General features: G+C 39.5%; 1 protein-coding gene across 1 annotated transcript; it reads right to left on the bottom strand.

Annotated features, from left to right (window-relative positions):
• Positions 1–794: 794 nt before the first annotated feature.
• PPM1F (protein phosphatase, Mg2+/Mn2+ dependent 1F) lies at positions 795–27,159 on the bottom strand. The gene is made up of 7 exons (XM_042805094.1): positions 26,883–27,159; positions 16,327–16,457; positions 13,607–13,806; positions 12,803–12,991; positions 11,517–11,660; positions 10,606–10,699; positions 795–9,491 (listed from the first exon to the last, which is right to left on the bottom strand). The coding sequence occupies exons 1-7, from the start codon at positions 27,056–27,058 to the stop codon at positions 9,118–9,120; spliced, it is 1,308 nt and encodes a 435-aa protein (XP_042661028.1). The 5' UTR covers positions 27,059–27,159; the 3' UTR covers positions 795–9,117.
• Between the last annotated feature and the right edge of the window lie 289 nt (positions 27,160–27,448).

Raw genomic sequence — 27,448 nt, forward strand, 5'->3', positions numbered from 1 at the left:
TTTGAGAAATGCCTTATCTGCTTCCCTTCGATGCAGCATCCTGGGCTCTTACTCGTTTTTTCTTTTTCGCTAGGATAAATACAATAGAGTTTAGACAAACTGCCTAAAAGACTGTATATCTCTCAGATCCCCAAGACTGTTAAAGCTTGCTTTTTGTCAAGCCTCTTATCTATGTCCTACCCTGCTTGCATCTTCCTTTCCTGAATATACGAACACCAGCACTTCAGAAACAATGGCAGATTAGTTTAGCTTCCAAGCCATACTTACATTTTTAAAGTTACCATCCTTCCCAAAACTTCCTCTATGTTGTGTAGTAAATTAACCCTAATGTACTCCAAGAAGTCACTGTCCATCCTTTCACTTCAGTAGTCAAAGAACGCTTCTTTAACAAGTATACAAGTAAAGAGCAAATTGTCACAATCTCTGCTACAACAGGGTCTTTCAGATCATTGTCCCATTACTGTAAGACATTAGGTAGTATGCCAAACTTAACTTGCATTATTACTGTTGTTAGCTGGTAAAAAGAATGAAAGAAAACTTAGATCAAATCAATGAATAAGAGGTACACAGTCCATTTCTAAGATAGTTTTAGTGGCATCATCTTTTCAAGTAAGCATGCTCTGTGATCCCAAGGATTGTTTCCTTCTAAGGCTTCCACTGGTCTCTTTTCCCAGAAAGGACCTATGGAAGAAGGTAAGAATTGGTGACAGTGTAACCACTCAAATATGTACAATATGACCCCAGCTACTTAAAGTATTAGAATAAAAAATACATTTAAGAAAAGAAACAAACAATACTTTGAATCACTATTTTATTAATACTTCAGAAACATCAGATCCTACAGTGGAGAGTTCTTATCTCCACCTGTCTCCAATCACTGCTTTGAAACAACTTCTTGCAATATGCAAATAGATACATGAGGCACTGTGTGAATACAAAGGGACAATACAAAAAACTCCCAACAATTAAACCTCATGCAATACATACATACATATATATATAAAAAATATGGTAATGTAGCATAACACACACAAGCACTATTAGAACAATCCAGGTAAATGAATGTACAATATGCATAGCATTTAATCATCAATGACAACAGGTTTCTGACCCGTGCACAAAACCAGTCAGCTTAAATAAGAGTTTTAAGATACTAGATAACTGGTTAAAACACACGTTATAAAACCTGCTGTACTGCAGCTTTTCTGCTCAGGGTCACAAGTGCAGATTAGCATACAAAATAAATAAGGACTACAATTCTACAACACTTGGCTAACAGCTCCTATTTCAAAGTCACTGGCCCTCTTACTTTCATTCAAGGTTCATTAGCCAACACAGTGGCAAGAAATGTGCCTCAAGCAACAGTTCTGCTCTTGTACTATTTTAATACTGATAAGAATACATATTTTTAAGTCAGCAGGAGTAGTTACAGAGGTCTCACTTACTACTAAATAAGCACAGGACTGAGGTTATCGTACAGAGCAGACACTGAAGAATTACACTGAGAGGCTGATTAGCCACATGGTACACTGCAGTCAGTGACCTGTCTGTTCAGTCAAATAGAGCAAGAAAGTGAGAGAACTGAAGAGGTGAAGAAAGTTAGAAAGCTTTTTTCTCCACTCTAAACAGTACAAATGTTTGAAAACACAAACAATCTGCAGGAACAAGGAAATACAGAGACGAGAATATTCCTGAAGTCCTGTATTCAGGATGAGAGCTACTGTTAGCTGAAATAAGCTTAAGTATTCCTATAGAATAACATGCAAATGACAGGCTTTTCTTCTTACACATCCAATACTGGTCAATGCCAAAGACACAACAGTTGTTGCAGTCTCTTATCCTCCTAGTTGACATGGTACTTTCTACACTCTTGGTGTTGCACACGTCCAAAGATCGGACAACATTCAGTTTGAATACAGACGAAATCAAAAATTATAAAGTGGCAACTAAACTGACTTAACAGCCAATGGAGTTTACAGTCTAAGAAGCAGCATTTTGGGGAGAGGTTTGACAATGTAAACAGACATAAATGACAGAAGAAAAATAAAATTAGGAAGAGAATGAGGAGACAGAGCAGGATTGACTTTCAGAAGAAGTTAAAAGTAGTTAAAGTAGTTAAGTACTTAAAATTAAAACTTTATATTGGCCTGGTTTTGCCAGTATAAAGTTTTAACCCCCAACAAAACAAACAACTTGCTATTATTAAACACGTTGAAAGGAAAAAGAAGAAGAAAAAAAAAAAAAAGCATTAATTATCCAGCATTAAGCAGAATGCCTTTTAACACAGTTAGAAAGGGCAACATGAAAAAGAGGAAGTCATAGTATTTAATTGCCCTGAGAAGGTCCCCACAGGATCTCTCTAGTTTCATAGTTATTATCTCCTGATCCTTAGACATCCAAAAGAAACCATCACTCCTTAGATAAAAGGATAAATACTTCCTGCAGAGAGTGATGGTCACACCTTCCAGCTCCATTTGCCAAAGCAACAAGCCTTCCACATGCCTAAGGTATCGCCACACAAATGATAATAAACTTCAAGAAGTGATCTGCTAGATTATTAAAGACTCATGAAGTTCTTGTGCATGGAAATCCAGAACCATTTAATCATTAGTAAGTTCAATACTTGCTATATTAATATCTCCTGAAAATTAGTAATCAGGCTTAACAGTTGAGAAAAAATTCAATAATCGTAATCCAACTAGTCACAAAGCCCAGATACATTCAGCTCCTCAGAAAGTTAAATATATCTTATCTTCGGACTAAAAAGCACATATCAACAACAAGACATGAAACCCTGACTGAGAGGAGTTTGTTAACAAAATAAAGCAGACTTTACAAAGCAGCCAAATTTATTTGCTTAAAACAGTGGTTTTAAGCTGACAGTGCACTGACAACTCTTCTAGGTTGCTTTTTTTAATTCCATTGTTTGCATTCCAAGAAGCTTGAAAACATTTCTTCTCCTATTGATTTTGTCCTCTTCTGTTTGACAAAAGCTGCATCTTGCTAAATTTTCTATGCTGCCAACACAGCTGTCTTTTGTTTATTTTTGTGTGCACCATCAGCAGCACACACAGCTTGGAAAACACATTAGAGTAGTGACAGTGAACAGCTTGTGGGGAAGGCTTGTGAGTGTTCAGGTTCTGATGGGTCACACCTAAATAAAGGTTTAAGTGATTCTCTAAGATTTTTGTTTCCTGATAAGGTTATCACAAGAGCCTACCAGTTCATTGTAAGGTAGTATTTTCAGAAGTGTCTATGACAGATAGGTGGTGTTCAGGTCCAGTTACTCCTTCATGTCTCCAGTTTGATTACTTTTCAGCTGACATGACTGATATCAACAAATAACTTTATCTAAAGTAAAATCCAATAAATATATTAAAAATAAACCAAAACACATGCAGAAAGTGTTTGGCTTACCTCTTAGAGCTGCCAACGCTGCAAAAGAAATACCGAAAATACTGAACAGGGCTGACTGTAGTGGCTCAATTTAGGAAAGCAGGGATGACTAGCCTCTTGGTTTTGGTGCTGTCAGTTTTAAAGGTTATGACTAGCTTGGCAGAAAACTGATTGTTTTCTAGCACAACTATTCAAATGCAATCAGACCTGCTATAAACATCTGTTTAGAGAATATATAACAGCATAGATTGGGAAGTTTTGCACCCATTTCAAAGCTCATTTTTCTCCCTTTCCAACCCTTCCTAAATGACATTTTGTCCATCAGGAGTTGTTTGCTCCTCAAAAAGGGGGCATGAGCCATTATTTCATAGTAGGATTTTGTCTGACGGCACAGGCCCAATTGTAAAAGGGACAATAATAGAACTAAGCAGGGAAATTTAATTCAGGCTTAACTACAGCTAAATTATATATGAATCATCTGCAATCTGCTCTGTTGTGGCTAACATCCCCCCTACCTTCTCCCCAAAGCATTTGCTTGATACTTCGGTACTGTAAGTATAGAAATAAACCATGTCTGGTGTGGTGCATTAAGTACCTGCATCCACAATAATATGAGTAATTTAATCAACAGAGTCTCACTTCCACAAAGAGTGGGGCTACAACCTTAATTTAGACTTTAAGCAGCTCAGCTAACTGTCTATGCCCTTTACAGATTGAGGGTATTTGGTGGTTATCTTTTGTGCAACGCCATTTAGAAATACATATGTTCCTCAGCCACTTGTTTTGGAAGCACCTTTTTGTTAGTTTTTAAAGGATTGCCTAGCAGGAAAGTTTCAACCCCAAACAGCTGCTTTAAGCTATCAACTGAAAATGGGTTTTCCAGTGCAGACTGCCAACTTATCTCCAGAATTCAGAAAGCAAGAGAAGCACTTTTCCCAACATCCAACAAAAAAATGGAAATTTTAGTGGTTTTGCATGACAGAAAGCTAATAGCACTGGAAATGCTTTTAAAAAGAGCAGTATCTCATCTCACTTTGAATTCAGATAAGTGTCTATTAAATGCTATTAAAGTCATCACTGTGATTAACACTATTCAACTGCCAACTCTGCTGTAACCACTCCGTGCCCAATTACTCATCTTATGAGAGCTCACCAGCCGTATCGATTCATTAACACACTTCATGGCATTTACTCATGGCAGCAGTTGCACAGTGACCAGTAACTGCAAATACTAAATGCTCCCTCTTAGCACCACCCTACACATAAAGATGTTTAGAAAAATCCATTTAGTAGCATTAGCTTCCAAGATAGTGTTAAGGGGTCACAGTAGTCACCCTGGATGCTTTTACTGTGATTCCTTCCTTAGTTGTTTGAAGACAGAGTTACCACATCTGAGTTTTGCCTTTTTAACGGGTGTGTTTCTAATTCTTTCAAGCACTGATATTTCACTCTAAAGAACTGACATTTGTAGCTCTATTTTCCAGCCCACTTCCTTTTTTAAAATAGGCATTAATAATACTTAAATGCATTCCTGTCTCTCTCTTTCACTCCTCCATCACTCAGAGGGTGGGTTTTACTTAATATCCCTCTGTTCTAAAAATTTTCCTGCATTTCTATCCCTGTATTCTCAAAAAAAATAAAACAAAACAAACCCAAAACGAAAACCAACCCCCCAACAAATGTAATTTGTAAAATTGTAACCTTGTCTGTATCAGACCCAGTATATTTCACTGTCTTAGGTATGTTTCTTTGTAGGAGAGAGTGGGGTACGGAAAGGTAGAAGTATGAAATACCTATGAGCAAAAGAGATGTTAGATACTCACTAAGCAGAATGACTAAAGCTAGCTTCCATTCAAGCACAATACAAGAATTTAAGCGTGCTCTGTTTTAAAAATGCAGGCTCCTTTAAGGAGCAATTTTTCTGATGCTGGGTGCTAAATGCAGCAGACGTTCATTTGGAGTCTAGTAAAATATGAAAATACTTTCATTTTTCATTGAATATTTGTCTTGAATCCTTCAGCTAACTTCTACAGCTTCAAAGATTTTGGATAGACTCAAGAAATGGTTTTGCTGCAGGCCCATCAGAAAGACGAGAAGGAAACAGGCAAATTAGTCAACTTGTCATTAGTCATTTGACATTGTTTGACAAGTGTTAATATATTGTAGATGATGCTGGAAAGGCCCAGAGAGGCAAGAGCATTCTCTCAACAAAATCTAAATTATTTTTAACCAAAGGAGGAAAGGAAAACAGAACAGCCAACACCACAAATCCAAGAAGTTGTAAGAGGAAAGATAAGAAAAGCTAATGTAGCAGATTAGTACTGTAAATTCAAAACATTGCACTATTCCACATTTTGGACTATTTAGTGCAACTTCATACCTCCTGCTAGAGCTCCTTCCCCTCACTCCTCACCACCCATACTAGTGACACTTCTTGTAACAGAATTATGTGTTATAGTGGGTGGCTTCTAAAAGTGATATAAAAGTCACAAGTAAAACAAAAATTGGAGGTTGCCTTGCTATCCTAAGGATTAGACCATCCTGATGACCATTTTCAATAGAATTTTAAAGTGTACTTCCAAAATCCATACTTGCATCCCGTGTCATACTTTCATTATTGAAAAAAAAAAAAAGTATCTGTAGGTTTTGATCAGGCTGTCAACAATAGATAAGGCATCTCCAAAACTAATTATTCCCCCAAACAATATTTTGAATTTTACTGCAGGTGACACATTAAGCTTATTTATTCCACCAATAGGATATAAAATGCCATTTTTGACCCAGTTACAACTCCCATAGACCTGACCAGACTTTTTAAAGCTAGTAAGAAATCTCTGAAAATAAGAGGAGTTTTTATCCCCATTGAAATCTGTATGAGTTCCAAAAGACTAGTCCTATCCACTTACATCTCAAAGAAATGAGGCACTAGGTCATTCAGAATGAAAACGTCTATATAAAAGAACAGCTTCTCAGAATGCAGAATTTCTTCCGTAGAGCACAGCTTGAGAATTAATTTTTTTTCATTACCACAGACAGCTTTTTAAAGGCCCATTTCATTTAGCTCCCATTAAAAAAACAACAAAAAAAAAAAAACAAAACACACACAACTCTATCAAATGTTAAACAAAAAAGGATATTCTCATATAGCTCTAAGTATCCATGGAAGGACTTAAGACTTTGTTTCCTCTGTAATGCAAATCTCCTCCAAAAAGGTTGAAACAAAAGGATCATTATGAAGAACCTGGCTTGTTCAGTTCCCTCCAAGTTTCAGGAAATTTGGCAAATTTCAGAAACTAAACCATACTATGAACATACCAACATTTCACACCTCCCTTCATGAACACAAAAGCTTCCCACTCTCCTGATAAAGCTCAGAGAGCAATGAAATCAAACAATTCTGTATGAGTCATACTATATTAATAATGAGAACTATTTCCAAGAGACAGTAGTGGTCATCAGAATTTAACATGACATTGAATAGCTGGGTTAGAAATCAAAGAGATAGGATGGTAAATCCAAAAGGATTACTATGCAAGTGTAAAGGCTTCCTTAACTGAAGCAGGTTCTCTACACCTACCCTCCCAGGTTGCCATCACTGAAAGCCTTCCTGACTCACTTATTTTCGGACAGCAAAATGTAGAATGGAAAAGTACTTGCAACCTTCTCAGAGGAAAAACTCCTGTTGTTGCATAGCAAGGAAGTCACTGTCCCACTTGCTATGTAATGAGACGGTAGCTCACTGTGGAGTTTCACTGTTAAACTGTATTATCAACCAGAGTAATCCAGCAAAAAACTAAAGTTGCTTGGGGTAACCACATTGCCCCACATTAGCTAACAATTCAGAGACACTACGGACATAAACAGTGCTGCTCTGTTCTTCCTTTCAGCCATCTCAACTCTTCTACCTAAATTTCATCCCTAAGCAACATTAATGTTCAAAACATTTTAATCAACAGGACTGACATATTGCAATGCCATGTGCTTCTAAAAATCAGGCATACAATCTTGCTTGTAAAGCACTTCTTGTTTAGATACAGAAACTACCAACACATTTACCATTTGGATCTTGTTGAGTCCTGACAGCCAGGCTAGCAAGGCAAGACAAAACAGAGCCAGAGGCTCTAGCATGTAATGGATAACAGTCGCACAACAACATACATATTCATTAAGATTCTTCCATCCTCACCTTAGCTTCACATCTCCTTAGAAAGTTATTTAGACCCAAAAAGTTCATGAAATATGGCCAAATTAACCTTATATTAATAAAAAAACTCTTACTAAACCGTTTCTAGTTTGTATTATTACATTTTCCTGTGAAGGCAGAAGTGTATTTGTTTTTAAATGAAAGTCATGATGACTGAGATTGTTACTTTATGATTAACTAACTAGAGCTTTTTGCATGGGGCGGGGAGTAAGTCACAGTAAGTATTGTGAAGATTTTACTACAAGCCACAAGATTTGGCAACAACAAAAGAGATATTTCCTTGAAACTTAGTTCCCACTAAAATCATTCACAAAAATGAAACATTTAAGTGCATTAAGCATTAGTATTTATGAAATAAAAAAGTCACATTTTAAAAACACCATAAACTGGCTCACCAGAATATGATAGGAAGCCAGCAATCCTTGGGTGAAATATTTAAGGCACTTGAGAGTAGTCAGTTTTTAAAACCAGATAATAAAGACACAGCCACTTTAAAATTCAAATTTAAATAAAAAACACAACAAAACAAAGTAACACTGCAAAAAACTCCTCCAACTGTAAAGCTCAGTAAATAAACAATAAACACTTAGAATAAAAATAAAATTCTCATTTGCTATAGTACACAAAAAAGTGGCAGAAACAGAGCATATTTAACTGCTAGAGCATACCTACTGTAAAGATCTCTTTCAAATACAACAATAAGGGTCCTTTCTTTTCAGGTTGCCAAATAGCCAATAAAGCATGTTTGTTAGGGAGAAATAATCCAGTGCAGTTAAATATTGTATTCCAGTTTATGAACCAGAGCATCCCAGAAAGCAGCTGATTTTGTATCACTTTGCTTGGGATATTTCTAGTCAGCTTTCTTACTCTTTTTCTTGAGCATTCAGTTGCATTTTCTCCTCTTCATACACACAAAACTAAATGTCTCTGAATAAAGAGGCCGCATCATTCTTGTAATATCATCTTTGGTACAAAACAAAAGCAACTTACAGAGCACAATGGTGTCACTCGGTCTCCCGCACACCAAGCCTGTTCCTACAGACCACACACAGTAAATAAGCTTTTCTGTGATGGTGACAACTTCTCTCCTCCCAATCTCCAAAGTAACATCACAATTAAATACAACATACAGCATTCTTTTTAAGCACTAATTTAAATTTTCACTCAGAATTCACAAATGGGTATTTTCACCCATTAGCTTATACATATTATGGTTTCATACCACTTCCAGGGCAGAGGAATATGACCAGCAGCCCTGGGACACACTTTAGAAGTCTGCTCCCAGAGATGAAATAGCTGTACAAATCTCCACATCTGCTCAGTGTTTTATGAAGGGAGCGTGAAGGAAGGAAAAGACAAATGGGAAGTCATTAAAAGGATTCTTCCCTTTATGTTAAATGTTTGTCCACTTGTCATTTTTTTCCTGATATATTTTGCCTATTGCAATAGAGGCTTCTTCAGTGGAAAGCAGTTCCTTACGTGAACTTATTTGAACGTTCTGGATTAAGCAGATTTTGTCACTGTGTGGCTGCTGCCTCACAGCTGAGGAAATTAAAGGGTGAGCTCCGAGTATCATCACCAGCCCCAAGGCTCTTAGGGTCTCTGAGACAATCTGCCAAGATGTCCTGAGGATCCCTCAAGAACACCACCAAAACAGTGATGTTATCACTGGATCCATTTTCCTTTGCAGCAGCCACTAGTCTCTCAGCTGCTTTGAGCCCCACTCCTTTTGTTTCCATTAAATGATCTAGGACCAAGTCTACAACCTCATATGGCTTGATAGCATCAAAGAATCCATCACAGGCTAGGAGCAAGTAATCTTCAGAACCAGTCAGCTCAAATGAATCTCCATCTGCATCACCAGAGATGTAGGGTTTCTGACATATGTCACCTAAGACAGACAATCAAAACAAAGGCTTCATTACTTCAAATGTAAACAGTTACTTCTTCACCCACCAATTGCTTTTACCTTCATCAAGGACAGCCAGATTGTATTCCAGAGGTACCTGATGCAGGACAAGAGTAGTGAAAAGCTATGGAATAAGCATGGGAGGCCTTTGTTTCTCTAAGAACACTTGGAACCTACCTAAATCCAGTGGGTTTCTAAGGAGTTACTCTAATTCATGCTTTTCTAATTTTGCAGGGAAAATAAGGAAATTATTTCAAAGTTTTTTTCTTTCTGAAATATATTTTTACAAGGAGATAGTCATACCTTCATTTTGCAGGTGTGCCTCTTGTACAGCCTTCAGAATGCTACGAAAATAAGATTTTTCTTAGCTATCCAGATATACAGCACAATGCCATAAGAATCTGCTCATTGTGTTTAGTTCATCAGTTTCATATGGACATACTTATTGAACATGGGTTGCTACTGATCCAGATAGTATTATACAAATTTATACCAATTTGCTTCCACTGATACATTACAGTTATCTACTGTACTTGCCCAGGGTCTTTTCTCTTTTTGCCCTAATTGGCAAGTAGCAAAGTAAGCTCATTTAATAAAATTCTGGAATACTACAATTTAAATGACCTAAATTGCTGGATTTGTGTGATTTGAAGGAGGATGCAGCAATCTGACTTAAGAACTGTGGTCAGGAGAAAGATATATTAACGTGGACAGAAAACCCCACAAAGCAGACATTCAGACACATAAGGCTAGCTGAACATTTATTACTTCCTCCTTTTTCACAAATTAAATACATTTGTTAAGCTACTGTAGAACACTGTAGTATCAAAGACATTTACAAGAAGGAAAAGACTTATAAGTATAAAAGAATCAGGACGGTCATGACTAGTATGTAAAATAAAACAATATACTATGCTTAAGGTAAAACCGATACAATTACATAGCTACAAGATAGCCTTATGGCAAAGACAGTAAGAGTGGTTTACTATTTGGTTGATGCCGAGCAAAACATCATTTACAGTAAACATACAGTCTCAGGTGGTGTGTTTTAATCAAATTTAATCTGAACTACACTAATTCTGATGGCTTATCTTACCAATTGCTCTGGAAACAGCCAAGGTGCCATTAACCCGCCAGCAGTCCATATACGTTACACAACCACCCAGGGTCTCAATACGTGCTCTCTCATCCTGAAAAACAGCAGAATACAAGTTTTAGACTGAAAGCCTACCCATGCCTTACTGACATTTTTGTTACCCAATCACAGAAGTAAAAAAGACAAAACCCAAAATCAAGACCTGCTCAAGACCTGCTTCAGCTTCTGTATTTATTATGAATACAGCAAACACACGTATCAGAATCTAGCTTGGAAACATGCACTTAAGATTACTGAAAACAACCCACCTAGTTCCCAACCATACTATGGCTTGTCCACAAAAAAGCTTAATTCTTAAGTTTTCATATCATCATGTTCTTTCCCATATGGATGAGTACCCTTTCCTGCCACTTCTTCCCACCCCATAAGCAACTGCATAAATATATGAGTATTTGGAATAAAATACAAGGTAACTAAACTATGTAACAACAGCTTTTACATTGATACTCCTTTGACTACTCAGTTATTACTCAGTTAACTTTAACTTTTAACCTTTAACTACTCAGTTATTATTACATAGAAAATGCAATACGCTTTAAGCCAGTTAGGCTAGTAGATTATCATTAGCTTTTAAATGACTGTATAGACTACCAGTACCATCAGTTCTCTCAAGGAGGCATAGCTGTAGGGATCACCTTTTCAAAACACAAAAAGTGGATTAAAAAAAATAAATTGTCAATTGTCCAAATCCTACCATACAATATATGTAACTATGTAAAGCACCTAAGGAGGTGCTTTATGAAGAAAGTGAAGAAAGTGCTTATGTAAAGCACTTAAGAAGGCTTGATTCCAAAAGGTTTCACGAGAGATTCTGACAACATGTATGAGAGAAAAAAACAAGTCAGACTTACTTCTCTTTCTGGTTTGTGAGGTTCCATTAATGTCACAGCTTTTCCTTGCTGCACAAGCATTACCTGTGAGTCCCCCAGCCATGCTATGTGTAGCTTGTTCCCTACAATCAATGCAGATACACCTGTCGTACCACTCCGCAGCTTCTGCATAAGAAAACAGGTATGCTAGGTGAATATTCAACAAACTCTACTAGGTTACATGGCAATATTGTAAACCTAGGTTTAATCACACTTAAATGCAGCAGAGTAGACCTGCCAATCATAAATTAAGTACCTGAAAAAAAGTACAAGATATTAGCCAGACTTGAAATATAATATTGAAAGAGTCTAACATGTGGATGGCTAACAGTGCCTCTGTTATGTTCCTCCTTCTCTGCTATTAATTACAAAACTCATCTAGCAGACTGAAGACCTCTATTGTTCAACACAGAGACACACAAAGACACACAGAAAAGAAAGAGGATCTGAATTTCAGTACTATGAACATTTCACAAACACCACTGTCCGCAATCCCTTTCACATTCTCTACTTTACCACTAGCAACTACAGATATCTTGCTCCCCATACATCCCCTTATCATTGGGTATTTAAATGAGGATGTCAACAAAGGAAGGAACCTAACTGTTCGAGATTCCCTGTAAAGATTAGTGAGTCAGACTTCAGTGAAGATGCTGGTCTCTCTGATAGAAATTAAGATATTAACAATAAATTCTTCCATATTCAGTTACTGCTATAATAAAAGAGTATTCCTTAAACGTCCTCTCATTACGTAGATTTGAAGAAAGAACGTTCATCATATCAACTTGATTCAAAGCTGACCAATAAGCTTAAAAAGCCGAAGAGTCTGATTTAAATCATAGAATACATTTTTCATCTTACAACCAACTGTGACATTAATGGTGGGACAAAAAAGAAGATAGTGACCATATTATTGGAAGAGAGAAACCTCTTTTCCAGCTAAGAGGTAGGGCAACAGACCATCTAGAGGCTGCCTAATTTAGGCAATGAGGCAGCAGAGTGTCCTCTCAAATAACTGGTATGTCAGGACCATTTAAATCACTTAACATTTCTTATCAACCACTCATCTTGAACTTGCAAGTGCTGCCATTTTGTTTTTTCTCAAAAAAATAAATTTGATCAAAGAAAACCTTTACATGTAGCATAATTTCATAAAGAAGTGAGTGATTCAAAGACACTGTACTGTCAGAATTTTCTGGATAATACCATGTTGTCCAACAGTTCTCAGTGTTACTTAAATACAATGGCATTAATCTCTACCCACTCACCTCTCTTTTGGCTTTGAAAAGAAACATTTCATCTGTCTTCTGGAAAGAGCATTTCAAGGCCTCAGCTGGATTCTTAACAATTTCTTCATGTAGCCCAACATTTACATGCAAATGGGTTGCTGAATAATTGGCAGCATCCACTCCACCATGGCCATCAAATACCGCAAAGTAAGCGCGATCAATGTCATCCTTTTGCAGGGAGGAAGACACATTCATGTTCAAAACCAAAATAGTTCATTGACTGGTATAAGTAAGCAACAACTTTTTATCCTGGGCTTTCTTCCACATAATGTTGCATAGGTAAGAGCAATTTAAGTTTACCCACGTGAGAAATGGATAAAATTGGTACTTTGCAGGGCAATTACTTTCCTTTGTTTTCTGTTAGTCATTTAATATCCTTGAAAATAATCTGGAATTGAAACAGCAGACAGCTGGCTATGTAGTCCCACTGCAGCTTCATTAATTGGCACTTGTACAACCACTGTTCTCCCTCCTTCTTTTCTTAATATACCAGTTACCTCAGTCACAAGAACATAACTCCAGCAACATAACACTAGGTGAACTTCCCATCTCCCTATATCACTTATAACATGAAACCCTAGGTCACAGGATCCTTGTTTATCAGGCCAGTAGTTGGCCTCTAGCAATCTGAGTGAGTAAGTCCTTGCTCCAGCAGAGACATGATAAATAACTTGTGCCAACAAATTCTTAGCATTTCACAGATCACCCATCACTAGGTCATTGTGTTTACACGAATGTTGAAAAGCTAACAAACTAGCCTTCCCCAATTTTGTCCAGACTTACTGATAAACCAAACAGCTGATTGAACTCTGGGAGCAGAACATGGCGGTCCTCCATTTTCCGTCGAGTGTTACGGATGGCATGGATGGAAACAAGCAGGAACCGCTTCAGTGGTCTCAGTGGTGGCAACTGCTTCTGCCACTCAAAGCAAACATCCCGAAGCTTGTTAAAGAAGCAGCGCTGCAATGACTCTCCATCCAGCACTGAGAACACAAAGACAGAAGAGTAAGTTGTAGGCCCCATTTTCCTACATTACCCCATCTTCCAGCCTTTCCTTCAAGTTTCTTTCCTTAGAGCACTCTGCCTTTACAGACTCTGCGAGAATTAAAATAGAGTCCTGAGAATAATGTGGAGAGAAAGTTGCAATGGAGAACGGTATAACATTAAGGATAAATGCAGCTTCCTTACTTACTAGTTCTCTTTCAAAACGGAGGCTTATCAAGTAACTACATTACAAAAATCATAAGAAAGACCCAAAAATCAGTCAGGCATATTAAGACATAAATGTTATTATTCTGTAAGTAAAATGCTCAAGATATAGTGGTAGGAATGAATCCCTACCCACAAAAAAAAAAGATTAAATAAAAAAAATAAAATAATCAAGCAGACAGAAAAGCCTTCAAGGTAAGAGATTGCTGTTGTCTTGGACGCAAGGGTTGAAAAAGCATTAGCCTGCCTTTGGGTCAGGTTATGTCCTACTGAACCACTTCCACTAAAACAACAAGAAAGTCTGAGAATGATTTGCTGAGGTCAATAGCTCAACTCATAGTTGAGCTGAGATTAGAATTTTAAGCTGTTGTCTTTATCTTTCAAAATACACATGGTTGTAGAGCTAGAGGGACAGAAGAACACTTCTGTCACTTTCCTGCTTTGTCATTACAGAGCAGAACTGTGAATACCCATTGAGCACAGTGTGAAAAGCTCTGGCCAGACATTCAAATCCTTTCCTGGATAGGTCCCAAAGATGAATTAATCCAAACTTATTGTTCATCAGACTGAATGGTTTGGTGCTCAGCATTGTGACTAGCTTTGCAATGCAGTCTCTCTCAGAACAGGTAATAATTTAAAGTTTTTTTATTTGAGTAAGAACCCTGACTCAATGCTAAATCAACTAACCTCAAAAAGCATTGAAAAGATCATCTATAGAGCAAAAATAATTTGCTGGTCTCTAATGTGTTCCCTAAAGAACTGCAGTGCACAAACTATCTTTCCTATTTCTATTTTATCCTGACTACTGCTATCACTGCTAGCATTAAAGCTTCCTCAGAATTCCTTTTTATAACTCCTAGTTCTCAAGCATTTCCTTTTCTCAGCAACACTGGATGGCCAGCTTCAGATGCATCTCTGGGCCTGGAGAACTGAAAACTTAAATTTAACACAGATGCTTCTATATGGAGATGCTGGGAAGCTCCAGCCCCAGCTCAGCCCAGCCGAGGGCACGATCGGCCCCACCGCCCCCCGCGGAACTGCCAGGGCAAGTCGTTCACACCCCAGCCAAGCTGATAGGAAGCCAACTCTTCCCATGAAAAGTGCTGGAAACTTGCTAAATCTCTGCAGACACAGGAAGGCTACAAACATTAAGGCAAAGATGAAATATTCAAGGTGCTGCAAGACTTAATTAAATGTGCATGTGTCCCCCCCCCCCCCCGCCGTTTCAGACTTGCAGGTGAATACTGAAATAGGCTTCTGGGAAGTGTCGTATCCTGGCCCCTGCCAGAGCCCTGCTTGGAGACGCATCCTCTGGGACACGGTGAACCTTCCAATCATCCCAGGGAAACGGAAAGGCAAGTATTTGCCCTTACAGAATAGACTAGTTTGCCTAAGACATCTCTCCTCCATTTGTATCTTCGACTCTGCCTGCATCCTGCTCTGTTTAAATTCTTGGCACTGGGACTGAAGGTTTGGTGAAGTCTAACGTTAAACACTTCAGCATGTAAATGCAACAGGACCATCTGTTACATAAGGCACAATCCCAGTACGCAGTCACCAAGGTCTGTTCTCTCTCCAATTCACTCATCAGGCAGAAGACACGTGCATCAGGTTTCTCATCCCTCAGCATCCCATCTTTATAGGGGAGGGTGGGAAGAGAAGAAATAATTGATAAAGACAGAGACTACTGAGAAACTTGCCAAGAGGAAGATCCAGGGTTTCAAGATGTTCAGGTTGTAGAGGCACCACAGGACCCAAAATCTGGTTCCCAAGAACAGACAAAAGCAATATGGATTATATGGGTGAATTGAGGTGTCAGCGAGGCTCCACAATAGCAACTGCGATGATGCCAATGTCAAAACGTAGGAGTAATTAGCTAAGGTCAGTCCACCAAAGAGAAAAGGGCACTTCAAAAATACAAGAGATTATCAACTTAAGGTATGAACTGGCCTGGTTCAATTTAAGTGAAATTATCCAATAGGGAAAAGTTCTTAACTAGTCTAGTCTAGGAAGCACAGTGGACACAGTAATTAATACTTTTTGGGAATAATTCCCTTTCCAGAAAGTCAACCCACACAATCAGTTTGGGGCTCCAGACACCACGTTTGCAACTTGGCCACAAAACTCGCAAAGCTACCTTTCATCCCACAGATACCCAGCAGGAACAAATAAAGTTCTGTTCACTGTTGCTTGCCAGACAGCCTAACCAAGTTTTCTGGGAAACGTTTCAAAACACTGAAGTCTTCTAAAAGACAGCCTCTGGGAAAACCACAGAAGGAAAAAAGTATACTTACAGGTGAACCTTTCCTCATTTCCTTCTCCTTCTGTTTCTGTACTTTGTTGCTTAAATTCAGTCAAGTCTGTTTGGAGGACTTCATCAACTGCAGCATGGATCAGTGATGCTGCAAGAAGTGGTGAAACACCTCTGTTGGTAAGAAAAGGATGGGAAAGTAGAATAGACCATATTAGTTTAAACTGAGCCACAACCTCACTGTTTATGGCTGGTGACATCAGAATTAGAAAGCATTACATACAATCAATAATTCTAACTTCATTAGTAAACTAGTAGAGGAAACCATCTGTTCAATATTTATTCATACAAATCTTCAGCAAGATCTTCAGTTAGACAACTGCTTTCTCAAGAATGCAAAGAGGAAGCAGCGTATGAATCATGTTTTCAAACTGTTGCCTCACACTCCAGTCGCAGATGGTACCTCCTCTTGAGCTCTCAGATGGGAACTGCTACCTTCAATCCTAGCCTCTGAACACAAACATTTTGTTTCTACTCACTACACAACATTTACTTGCTTGCAGTCAACTGTCTCACCACAGACAGTATCGGGATCTCCGCACTGTGGTACATGAAAATCTCTAGAAAGGTTACTTAAGACTCCAGTTCCCTTCACAAAAGAAGTCATGCTCAGTACTAACCTACAGCCCTTTAACACTCAATTACTCCTAATGGGAAGTTCTCCAAAGAAAACATCCAGGAAGAAGGCACAAAGAGTGGCACTGTGGACTACGATAAGAAAAGACTCCAAGACTTGTGATTCAGCTGAAGCTATTAGGTGAGCATCTAGAAGACAATAATGCTACATGATCTACTCACCCTCTCCTTTTTACTCAATGCTTTATGCAAGCTACGTGCTTTATGGGAAGCACAAACTTGCTACAGTGCTTTTGAATCTGTAAACAAATAAACCCCATCCAACTTTAAAATGGGGCTACTAGAAAATAGCTCTTATATTCACTCTATTTCCATGGCAGGCACTACCAATTACAGTACATAACACGCATTCCAGACATTTTCTACGAGCACAATGAAGAATAAGCGTGGACGTCCATAAAAAGCATTTTATCCATTGTTCATGGAGCATTTGATATCCACAAAGTATCAAATTATACAAGCAAAGCAAATAACACATTAAGGCACCTGCAGCAAGTCAAGGACAAGAGTTTGTTTTGCCAGGAAACATTTAGAAAGTCTTGCATAAAAATGGTTGGCTACAGAATATGAAATGGCGGAAGCAACTGGTCTCTGTAAGCATGAAACAGAGACAACTGGTTTTGTGCATACAGAAGAGCAGGGAGAAGACCATGAGGTTTTAGATCCCAGTGAAAACAAGCCAAAATGCATTTTGCCATTGTGTTTCTGAAAGAGAGGCCTTGTCATATCCTCACAGCCATATACGAGTACCTCCTGTGGCAGCAAACAGAAAGCATTGTGTTAGTCAGCAGGCTGCTAACAGAAGCGTGTTTTATGCTACGCATTCTGTAGCAGTGATGGCCTACTTTAATGAGTCATTTTGGTACTTCAAATAGATGGCAACATGTTTGCAGTCCTTTCAGTGCTAGCTGCAGTCATATCACATCAAGGCATGACAGAAATTGGCTTTTTTTTTTTTAAGGCTAATATGTTTAGGGGAGTCAGTACCTTTCCTCCTCAAGTTAAAAGTAACAATGCCTGTTTATAATCACCCTGACACTAACAGACAACCTTTTAAAAGGTCAGGCAAGAAACACATCTGAAATGGATATGGCACTCCCCCCAAAAAATCCTGCTTCCAGTTTTTGTTTGTATAGGTGGAAAACAAAGGAGTATGAAAATACAAGACACACAAACAATGTCAGATGTGTAACTGATGCTGCTGAAAGACAGAAGCTTTAGTCAAACTAGGTTTCAGCTCTGAGAACAGAAACAAAAAATATTAAGTGAAACTGCTATACATTTAAGTGCACAGTGAGAGCCACATCTTCAGTCATCTTCTGAATTTCTCTGCTATGCTGGAGGAAAAATTAAAATTGAACCTGGGTTTCCAGCTCAGAATCAGAAGACGGCTTAATGCTTTGAGTTTAAACCTTGTAGATTCCTGCTTTCCAGAGCCCTGACTTGCTGAACTAGGTCCATAAAAAGAATCTTAAACAAAAGGCAATACACCAAGTCCTGTAATTCACAAGTCCTGTATAAACGTCTGCTTACAGGATGCCTCTAACAAAGAAAAGGTTTATGAGTTATTATGTCATATCCTCCAACTTTTTCCAATTGCCATCCAGTTCCTAAAAAGGAAATTCAGAGATTCCTCAGTACTGATATGCTTCATTCAGCTTTGCTTCCTATGCATTTCCTCCCCCTCCACAGCTCTGCAAATCTATTCAAAGAAAATGGTTGCTTATTGGGATTTTGTTAGGTAGCCAGCAACAATACTGAGCAGTTGATTCTGACATGTTGACAAAAGATAAAATAAAAGCCTAAAAAATGACCCTACCTGTTTAGTTTAACCTCGGTTCCAAACAAAACCTATTTGTCAATTACTTTATAAAATCTTAATACTGGTACTACTGTATTGGTAAGCCTGGTTTTTACTCAAGCTCAGGCAAATAGAGCTCCAAGGCAATGGCATCTTCCAATCAGTTTAGATGTTTACTGGTTCTAACCTCACCTTCTAAATCAGAGATTTCAAGAGTTAACAAAATACACAATTAAAGAAGAGTAAGAACTGCTTCTTTAGTTGAGAGCTACAAGGTCTCACTTGGCTAGAGACTATCTGGAAGCAGGCACAGTACCTATGGCAACCAGTGTAAAAGTAGAAGCCCACTGCAGCTACCATAACAGACTTTAAACCTTTGCTGTAAGCAAAGAAGAATGTCACTTATTGTTAAAAATCTTCTTTTCAAAGAAGCCCAAGACACCCTGCTGACAGGCTGAACCAAGACTAATATAATCTTCATGAATCAGAAGAAATACTGTAGACATTTCCTAAGTGGGAAAATTGTTGGGAAGAAGGAAACTGGTGGGGTGTGTTATGTGGAAAGGATGTTACCTTCCCTTAAAAGTCTTACAAGAAACATGTGTCAGCCCCATTTCTATGACACATGCAACACTAATTACCTAGCCTCAGTGTACACAAGCTAGTAGTAAACAGAATTTATTTCCTACAGGCTGTTTCCCTGCTAACAAAAAGGGTGTGTTTTGACCACAATAAAAAATATTTTAAAAGAATTAATGCATGTTGTAACAGTTGAACCAGCTAACACCAGCAGCTAAATTTGGATCACCAGTGGCTGGAGCATGGAGTTCATATCCCTCCAGCCGCCTCATGGTAAAATACAAGCCTCATTTTAAAAACCTGGGGATAAATGAAAGTAGTAAGTTAGAGTAAAGCAATACTTATGCTAATAAAGAACACACTTAAGTTTATATGCCAACCTCCTCCTTGAAATATTCTGGACTACTGGACACATACAGTATTGTTAAAAGGAGCTATACAAAGCTTCTGTTTATACACATACCTGTGGGCCAAAATAAAGTTACACACAGAAGCAGAAGTAGAAAGCAATTATGATATTTTGCATACTTTAGATTGGGCATGAGTTACAGAACAGAACTTACTTCTCTTCTGCAATACAGTTTAGTTCTCTATTTCACTTTAAAAGACCAGCTGTCATGCCATCACAGCCACAGTGTATTCATGTATGTCGTATCAATCATAAAACTGTTGCTGACCCCTTAAATATCAGGCTTCAGAAAGAAAAGACAGAATACACACAAGTTCATTCAGGAAGCAGAAAATCACTTCTTATTTGGGTTTAGAAAATAACTTCTTATTTGGGTTTATTTGGGTCATTAAATCCCCAGTACACTTGCAGTAAGTGTTGCAAACAAATCACCAGTTCAAAGATGCCCCCACCTGTTCTTCCCCTGAAACTTAAGAGGTATATTCAGAAGTCTCTAGTAATCAGCTTTGTGGGCAAAGGGGAAGCAGCCAGAGTATCAAAGGTCAGGCCACCACATCTCATCCAGAGCCTCAACTCTGACTACATGTTTTTCAAAGGCTTGAAAACAGATGACAGACTTTCTGTTGTGCCCCATGCCCACAGCTTACAGCAGCTTTGAGAAAGCAGAGTAGTGCAGCAGATGGCAGACTCCGAACAGCTGCTCTTCAGCACTGTCAGCAGAGAGAAGCAAGCTCTGAGTAACCTGGTGGAGAGTGGTACAAGTCTCGCTAGGACATACTGAACACCCAGTGTTTACACAAAGCCTTCTGAATTTTCATTTACTTTTTTTGGAAGGAAAATAATTCACATCCCACTGCTCCAAACACACACATTCTCCCACAGTACTGTCAAGAAATCTCTGTTTGTACGAAGAGAAGCACAAGACATTACTAACTGTATTGGCCAAGTTGTTGGTCACTTGTCACCTTTCAATTTTACTTTTTTTTTTTTTTAAATGTTCTTTCTAGATATTATTACCAAAGTCATGGCAACAAGACAGCAGTGGTATTGCAAACCAGAGCACCACTGTATGATCCTCTTTTCCTTTCAGAGTGTGCACATACAAATATATATATATGCATATGCTGGGGAATTAAGAGGTGCTGTATCTGCTAGCAAAAGCTTCTGGCATAACTCAGCTGCAGCTGACTTATAGCAAAGGGAAGATACATTTGTGCACTTATTTGCTACCCAGGCTCTGTAACAGCAGAAGATCACATACAGCAGCACAGCTGTCAGTAAAGCAGTTTGCCACTGTGGACTCAGTGTGTGTTTCTAGCACGTTACAGCTATATCAGCAAAGTGGTTTTAGTGCAGATCTGCAAATGCTAGCAGTTCTCTAGCAAGTGAAAGATCCTCTCGTACTGCTAAAATAATAGCAGGTCACAAGTTTTCTCAGAAACAAAAGCTGCTTGTATTCAGTATTTTCTCCCCAATCTGGTACTTTTATTTTCCTCTGCCCTTTTTATTCTTATAATCAACTAGAGAATGTTTTCACTCAAGTGGCTCCAAGCATTAGTATTTACTAGAGCAGCACCCAGAGTTCCCAGGGTGATGGTGACCAGAAAAGTACAAATATATATTTGTTGAGGAGAGAACACCTGACATCCTACAATGCATAGGAAGTTGCTTCTTGTGCTAGTGACAGCAGCTCTTGACAGTAGATGAACAAGATGGATTCAAAACAAATATATAAACAATGCCACACACATAGTTTTAACCTTTTATGCTTCTATCTTTACATAAAGCAGTTTTTCACAGATTTTCTTCTGAAACTATCAGAACCAGCAGCTTTAGAATCCAGAATCCATCACTGAAGAGTTTTTACAGAAAATGTGCAATAGAGTCACCTGCCACTTCCATTTCATTCTCAGCAGGAAGAAAAAAAACACAGTAGAACAGAAGCTTAATTTCACAAAAGACACTTTTGAATTAAGCCCTAAACCTGTTGTTTCAAAATTGAGTATTTCTTATCTTGATGGCTAATTCAAACAGCAACAGAAAGGGTGTCTCACACCCTTTATGGGTGCAAAATATGCAAGTTCTATGGAAAGACAATTTGTTTTCCAAGCAGAACCAAAGAAACCGATTTAAATACCAGCAAATCAGTCCTAAAAGTTTCCTCATCATTACAGATATGATCTTTTTTCAGCATTTCATCAAGTTTTTTCTCTCATATTGCAGGTATCCCCATACATAAACTTTCTTTTTAAAGGCAAAGTGATTCTTGCCCAAAATTAATATTGAGAGTATCCTGTAACAAGGAAAGCTCCCTGGGAGTTTTACATTAAGAAATGTATTCTGGAAAGCAATTAACTGATCATAAAATTAACAATTTGTTAGCCTCTATATACTGTTGGAGGCAGGTCAGAGCTGCTAAAAACTTTATTATCCAGACATGTGTACAGTGTGAGCAGCACATAATTTCTCTCAAACTGTGTATCATCCTGCCATCAGCTTCAGAAGCAGCAGTGGACAAACCACACACAACAGAAAACAAGATAGTTTTGACCACCATCTGAAATTACCAGAGCCAGTTTGTTAATCACTTGCTAAATTAACTAGTAAACAGAAGTGCCACATCCCTCTTGTGTATTAACTTTACTAAGGCCTCCAATTCTAACATTATTAATCATAACCCTGTGAGAGCACTGGTGTTCCTGAAAGAGTAGGCTGTTTCTGCTAATCCCATGCTTGCTTTTGCTACCAAGCAAAAGTGGTCCCATGAAAAACAGTTTGTTTGCAAGCAATCACACATGAAATTCACTTTCTTGTCCAAAGTGAATGGATCACTGACACTGTAAATGTGTTTCTAGCAATGAGAAGTATTAGTGCATTACAATAACATATACTAAATGGTACGAACTAAAAATAAGTAAGTTTTAGGGAATTTATTAAAAGCAGAGGTCACAGTAAATGGGTTATTAGTAGCTTTAGCAGAGGAAGGAACTAAAGGGAGTCTTAAGAGATTGGGTAAACCAAAGGCAGAGTAAGATTTTTTTATCCTCTTCTTTATGCTTACACCACATAAAAACATCAAAATATCATAATTGCTGAAATAACTATTCTAAAAGCAGTGAAATGCTGAAAATAAGATGCCAGGGCCACATCTTGAGTGTAAGCATTAGAGTGTACAACACATAAGACACAAAACAGGATGCTGAGGCAACTGAGAGATGAAACACAGAAAACCATTTGGGAGGAGGCAGAACAGGAAGCTGAAGTCTCACAACTGTTATTGTAGTAAAGTCTCCTCAAACAGGAAGGTTGCTGGAATTTCACATTGTTCTTTGGCTGTGTCACAGGATGGTCATACAAGTTTCAGCTTCTATCAAGGCGAAGGAAAACTTCTGTATTTGGGGGTCTGATTTCATCTCATGTTCTGTTTCAGTACAAGTTAGTAAAATTTTAGGTTACTTTCTAAAGCCGTGGAAGTAACTAACGGGCTCTTCATTCACTTTGACCCATTTCGACAGATTGTCAGAACACATGGCTCTTACCCAAAAGTGTATGTTAATTAACTTTCTGCAAAACAAGATTACTTAAGCCTGCCCCAGTTCTTCAGAATTTTCTGCGTGTGTTTAAATCCATACAAGGCACGCAGCTCCATTGATTTAAATGAATTATTCAAAGCAGAAACATCTGCAAATCACCGGATTAGCAATTTAAGTGCAAGCCCTGCCAAGAAGCAAGTGTGGTTGGCTGTTTTAGCTAGCGTTTGGCTATGCTAGTTGCATTTGCAGAAGATAAAGAAGACTTGCTAAAATAATTAATTTTAGATTAGTCAAGACATTCAAGAGGGTAGCTTGAGATACCCAACTGCTTCCATCTGTGTAGCCTTAGAGAAGGAACAGCATTCAGAAACTCCTTGTTGGACCTAACAAATGTTATTTCTTACCCCATTCTCTTCTCAACAGCAATCCTGATTGGTGGTGGAGGAAGACTGTTTCTCCTTGCAAAGACATGAAGGTTTATGCCTCCAAGCAACTGGAAGGACAAGCTAAACACCACCATATGTTGTCTCATGAGCCAAGGAAATTGCTGGACCTTTATTGGCTTGGGCCCCTCAAGGCATGGCCCACACATATGTGTGGGTGTGAATGAAGTATCTGACAACGCAGAAATAGGAAGCAGAACTGCAGAACTGCGTGCCAAACTCGATTCCCAGTAACACTTTGATCTATAGATCTTCATAACTACTAATCATCATGTAGAATACATTCTGTGATGCTGGCATGTTAGAGAAGTCTCAAGCTGAGGAAATACAGGGCAATCATCAATGCCAGAAGTCAGCAAGGTGCATCCAGTAACATCTTCATAGTGTTAAACCTGGTTATACTGACACTGCAATAATATTTGCATGTGTATATTTTCCACTGAACTGACATCTCTGTGTTAGGGATGCTCCCGTGATAGCCTGCAACAGCAGATCACTGAATCTAACATACAATGACCTCTTGTGAACTCACTTCCTAATCTGGCATCACTTCTGCATCTTTCTTTCTCCTATTTCCTTACATTCCTTGATCTATTTTACCAAGGATTTGGAGGATTCAGATCAATTGAAAAGTTTATTTAACCTTCAAAACTGCATTTTGAGTTGATCCACAGTAGTGAACATGGGAAAGAAAGCACAATGTCTGGCAGCTTCTCACATGATCACGGACTTTAGTTTTGGTCCTTAACTACATGGATTATGAGAAGAGGGATAGCATTTTCAAAATACTAGAGTCCTGTCTTGGCCTTGGGGTTTATCAGTCCTTTCCTCCACATGCAAAAACTTAGCCTACCTAAAAGGAAACTACAGCCTCCTTGCGATTGCAAAATGAGCTTTCTCTTCATCATAGGAGTCCAAAACTGAGCTGTAGGTCTGCTGGGATCCCTACATTGACCTTTCAGGTATGCTACACTATACCCAAGCACGTAGCTTCCCAAAGGGCTGCTTCACTGTTTTGCCTGCAGGCAGCCACAAGAATTTGTAAAAATATTTTCCTTAAGTATTTGTTTTTCAAGTACATTTTGTGAAAAGAAGCATAAATATTGCTACACTTTTATTCTGCTCTGCTTTCTTTAGCGATCTTCCCCCCCTCCTTTTTTTTTTGTTGTTGTTTTGTTTGGTTTTGCCAGTTGGGGATTTAAAAAGCTCCATAAAGCAGGCTGTCTAATCAGCACTGGCTGCAGGGCAGGTATGTGAAAAATGCAGCTTCTGACAGGGCAGGCTCCTTTCTGTGTAAACACCAGAAGTGACAGGTGAGATGAAAGCATTGCAAAAGCAGCACTTTTTCTGCTTCCACTTGTTGATATGCCTACTAGAGAACGACAGACTGTCAGCAGATACATAACTCAGAAGTACTGTTTTAAAACTCACTGAGGTTTGAAGAACCTATTCCACATCTCTGCAGCTTTGTACCTTCCTCTCTAAAACAATTTCAGAAAACATTAGCCTGACACACGTGGCAGATGGGCTGCCATATGGTAAGTATTTGTTCAAGACTGGCATTACTCTGTTCTTTAAAGTGCTCATCCAGAACCACTCTTGCTCCACAGAGTTCAAAGATTCAGTGCACATGATGAATTTGCAATCTTGTTTAGGAATGCAACAGCTGTGTTTTGTTCAAGAGCAATTTAGTCAAAGCACAACTAAGTAATGCAATGATCATCTGGGACTTTTTCAACTGCAATCTAAAAACCTTATTTTTTTTATATGCATTTCTCATCTTTAGGTTTAGCTGAATAATGTTATGTCCAGGAACATCTCTATAATATAAAGCACAAAAGTAACTTGATTTTTTTAAGGCAATTTAAGCACCTAAAAGTCACCTATACAGTTTTGATGACAAGAACAAAAAAATTTATTCAGTGTTCTTACATTTGCAGATGGTAGCTAGAGAGACACATAACTCAAACCCCGTTTTTTATCTCTTTATCAAATGCCTTTAGTAACCAGGTAACACTTAGCATATGCTTAAACAGAACCAGTCTCCCTCAACTCCCTGTCTTCTGTAATTATCCCCAGTACCACAGCACAAAGTCAGCTTTCCACTTAGATTCTTTTAGACCATCCACAATCGCTGTTCTTGACTCATAACAAACATGCTAATAAAGCAGACCGTGGTAAAAACTTTGTAAAACCTAGAACACACAGGCCCTACCCCAGGAGTGCTTCAGGAAGCTGACATAGACAGAAGTGTCAGGAGACAAGAGGCTAGAACAAGACAACTTGTTCTTGGTGAAGCACTAATTTGCCAAAAGAAGTAAGTCACACCCAAATTCTTAGCAGTGTTAAAGAGGAAGTCTAAACTAATAAGGATGAAGGCTATAAAATGTCTCTCCTGAAATCAGGGGATAACAGAAGCATCACTAAAAGAAGATCTGTGTCTTCCAGTGGTGCCATGACTATGTTCTTTAAGTTTTTTGAAAACATCAACTTGAGAAACCCATGCAAGCATGTCCTACTCACCAGGACAAGTCAAGAGGGCTGGGAAGAGTGGCAAAGGAACCGAATACTTTTCTAGCTGTCTTGCTTCCTACCCCTGACAGCCCTGCAAGGCAGGTTGCAGCTCACTAACTCCCTCCCTCCCTAGACTTTCAAGTAGATCCACACAGGTGCCCCTAGGCACTTGAATTCAAACTATTTACCACAAGAATCGCCCTACCACGGTAATTGCAGCATTGTAATTTAATCTCTCATGCACCAAGAGTGGGAGAGGAGTATTTCTGAGAGCACACAAAACATTACTACAAAGGCACAGATCTCCGCAGCGGGCCTGTGACAGACGCACGCTATTAAAAACGCAGCTTTCCGGAGAATATTCCTAAAACAATTAAGAAGGAGAAAATAATAGTAATTAAAAAAAAAAAAAAAAAAAAAAAAAGCGCTAAAATTCCCTAGGACGTTGAGCGGGTCTCCCCCGGCACGGCGCGGCACGGCCTCTCGGAAGTCCCCTCGGGCGGCGCCGCCTCCCGCCGCCGGCCCCGCGCCCCCAGCGCCCCGCGCCCGCCGGCTGTCAGCGCGCCGCCGGCCCTGAGGGGAGGCCGGCCAGAGCCGCCCCGCCCGCCCCCGCCGCGCTCTCACCTGCCGCCCAGGAGGCTCCTCGCCTGCTCGGCCAGCGCGCCCGGCACCTCGGCCTTGCTCAGGGCGCCGCTCCCCGCGGAGTTCCACGGCAGCGGCTCCCCGGGGCCCAGCGGAGACGGGAAGTCCCTCAGGAAAGAGCTCAGGGGAGACCCGGACGCCTCCACTGCCAGCGCCATGGCGGCGCCGCACTGAAAGGCGCTGCCCGGCCGCCGCGGCCGCCTCGCCTCGCCGGGAGCGGGCCGGGCGGCCAAGGGGGGGGTTGGCCGAGGATGGGAAGGCGAGGGGAAGAGGGCGCGGTGACGGCTCCTTTAAGCGAAGCGCAGGGGCGGGGCCAGGCGGCGGGGGCGGGGCCTCCGGGAGGGGGGGGAGTCAGAAACTATGTCTGGAATGCGGGGGCGGGGCGGCCACGTGGCCGGGGGGGCGGGGCCAGCTCCCGGCACGAGGCGTTGCCGCCCGCCGCCCTCCGAAACGGGCCGAAATCGGCGGAAATCGGCCCATGGGAACAGAACCGCGTTTCTAGGGGACATCTTCTCCCCGCGCTCTCCTGGCTCTCGGCACTTACCCAG

Source organism: Tyto alba, unplaced genomic scaffold, assembly GCF_018691265.1.
Source record: "Tyto alba isolate M040663 unplaced genomic scaffold, T.alba_DEE_v4.0 Super-Scaffold_44, whole genome shotgun sequence".
Taxonomy (NCBI): Eukaryota; Metazoa; Chordata; class Aves; order Strigiformes; family Tytonidae; genus Tyto; species Tyto alba.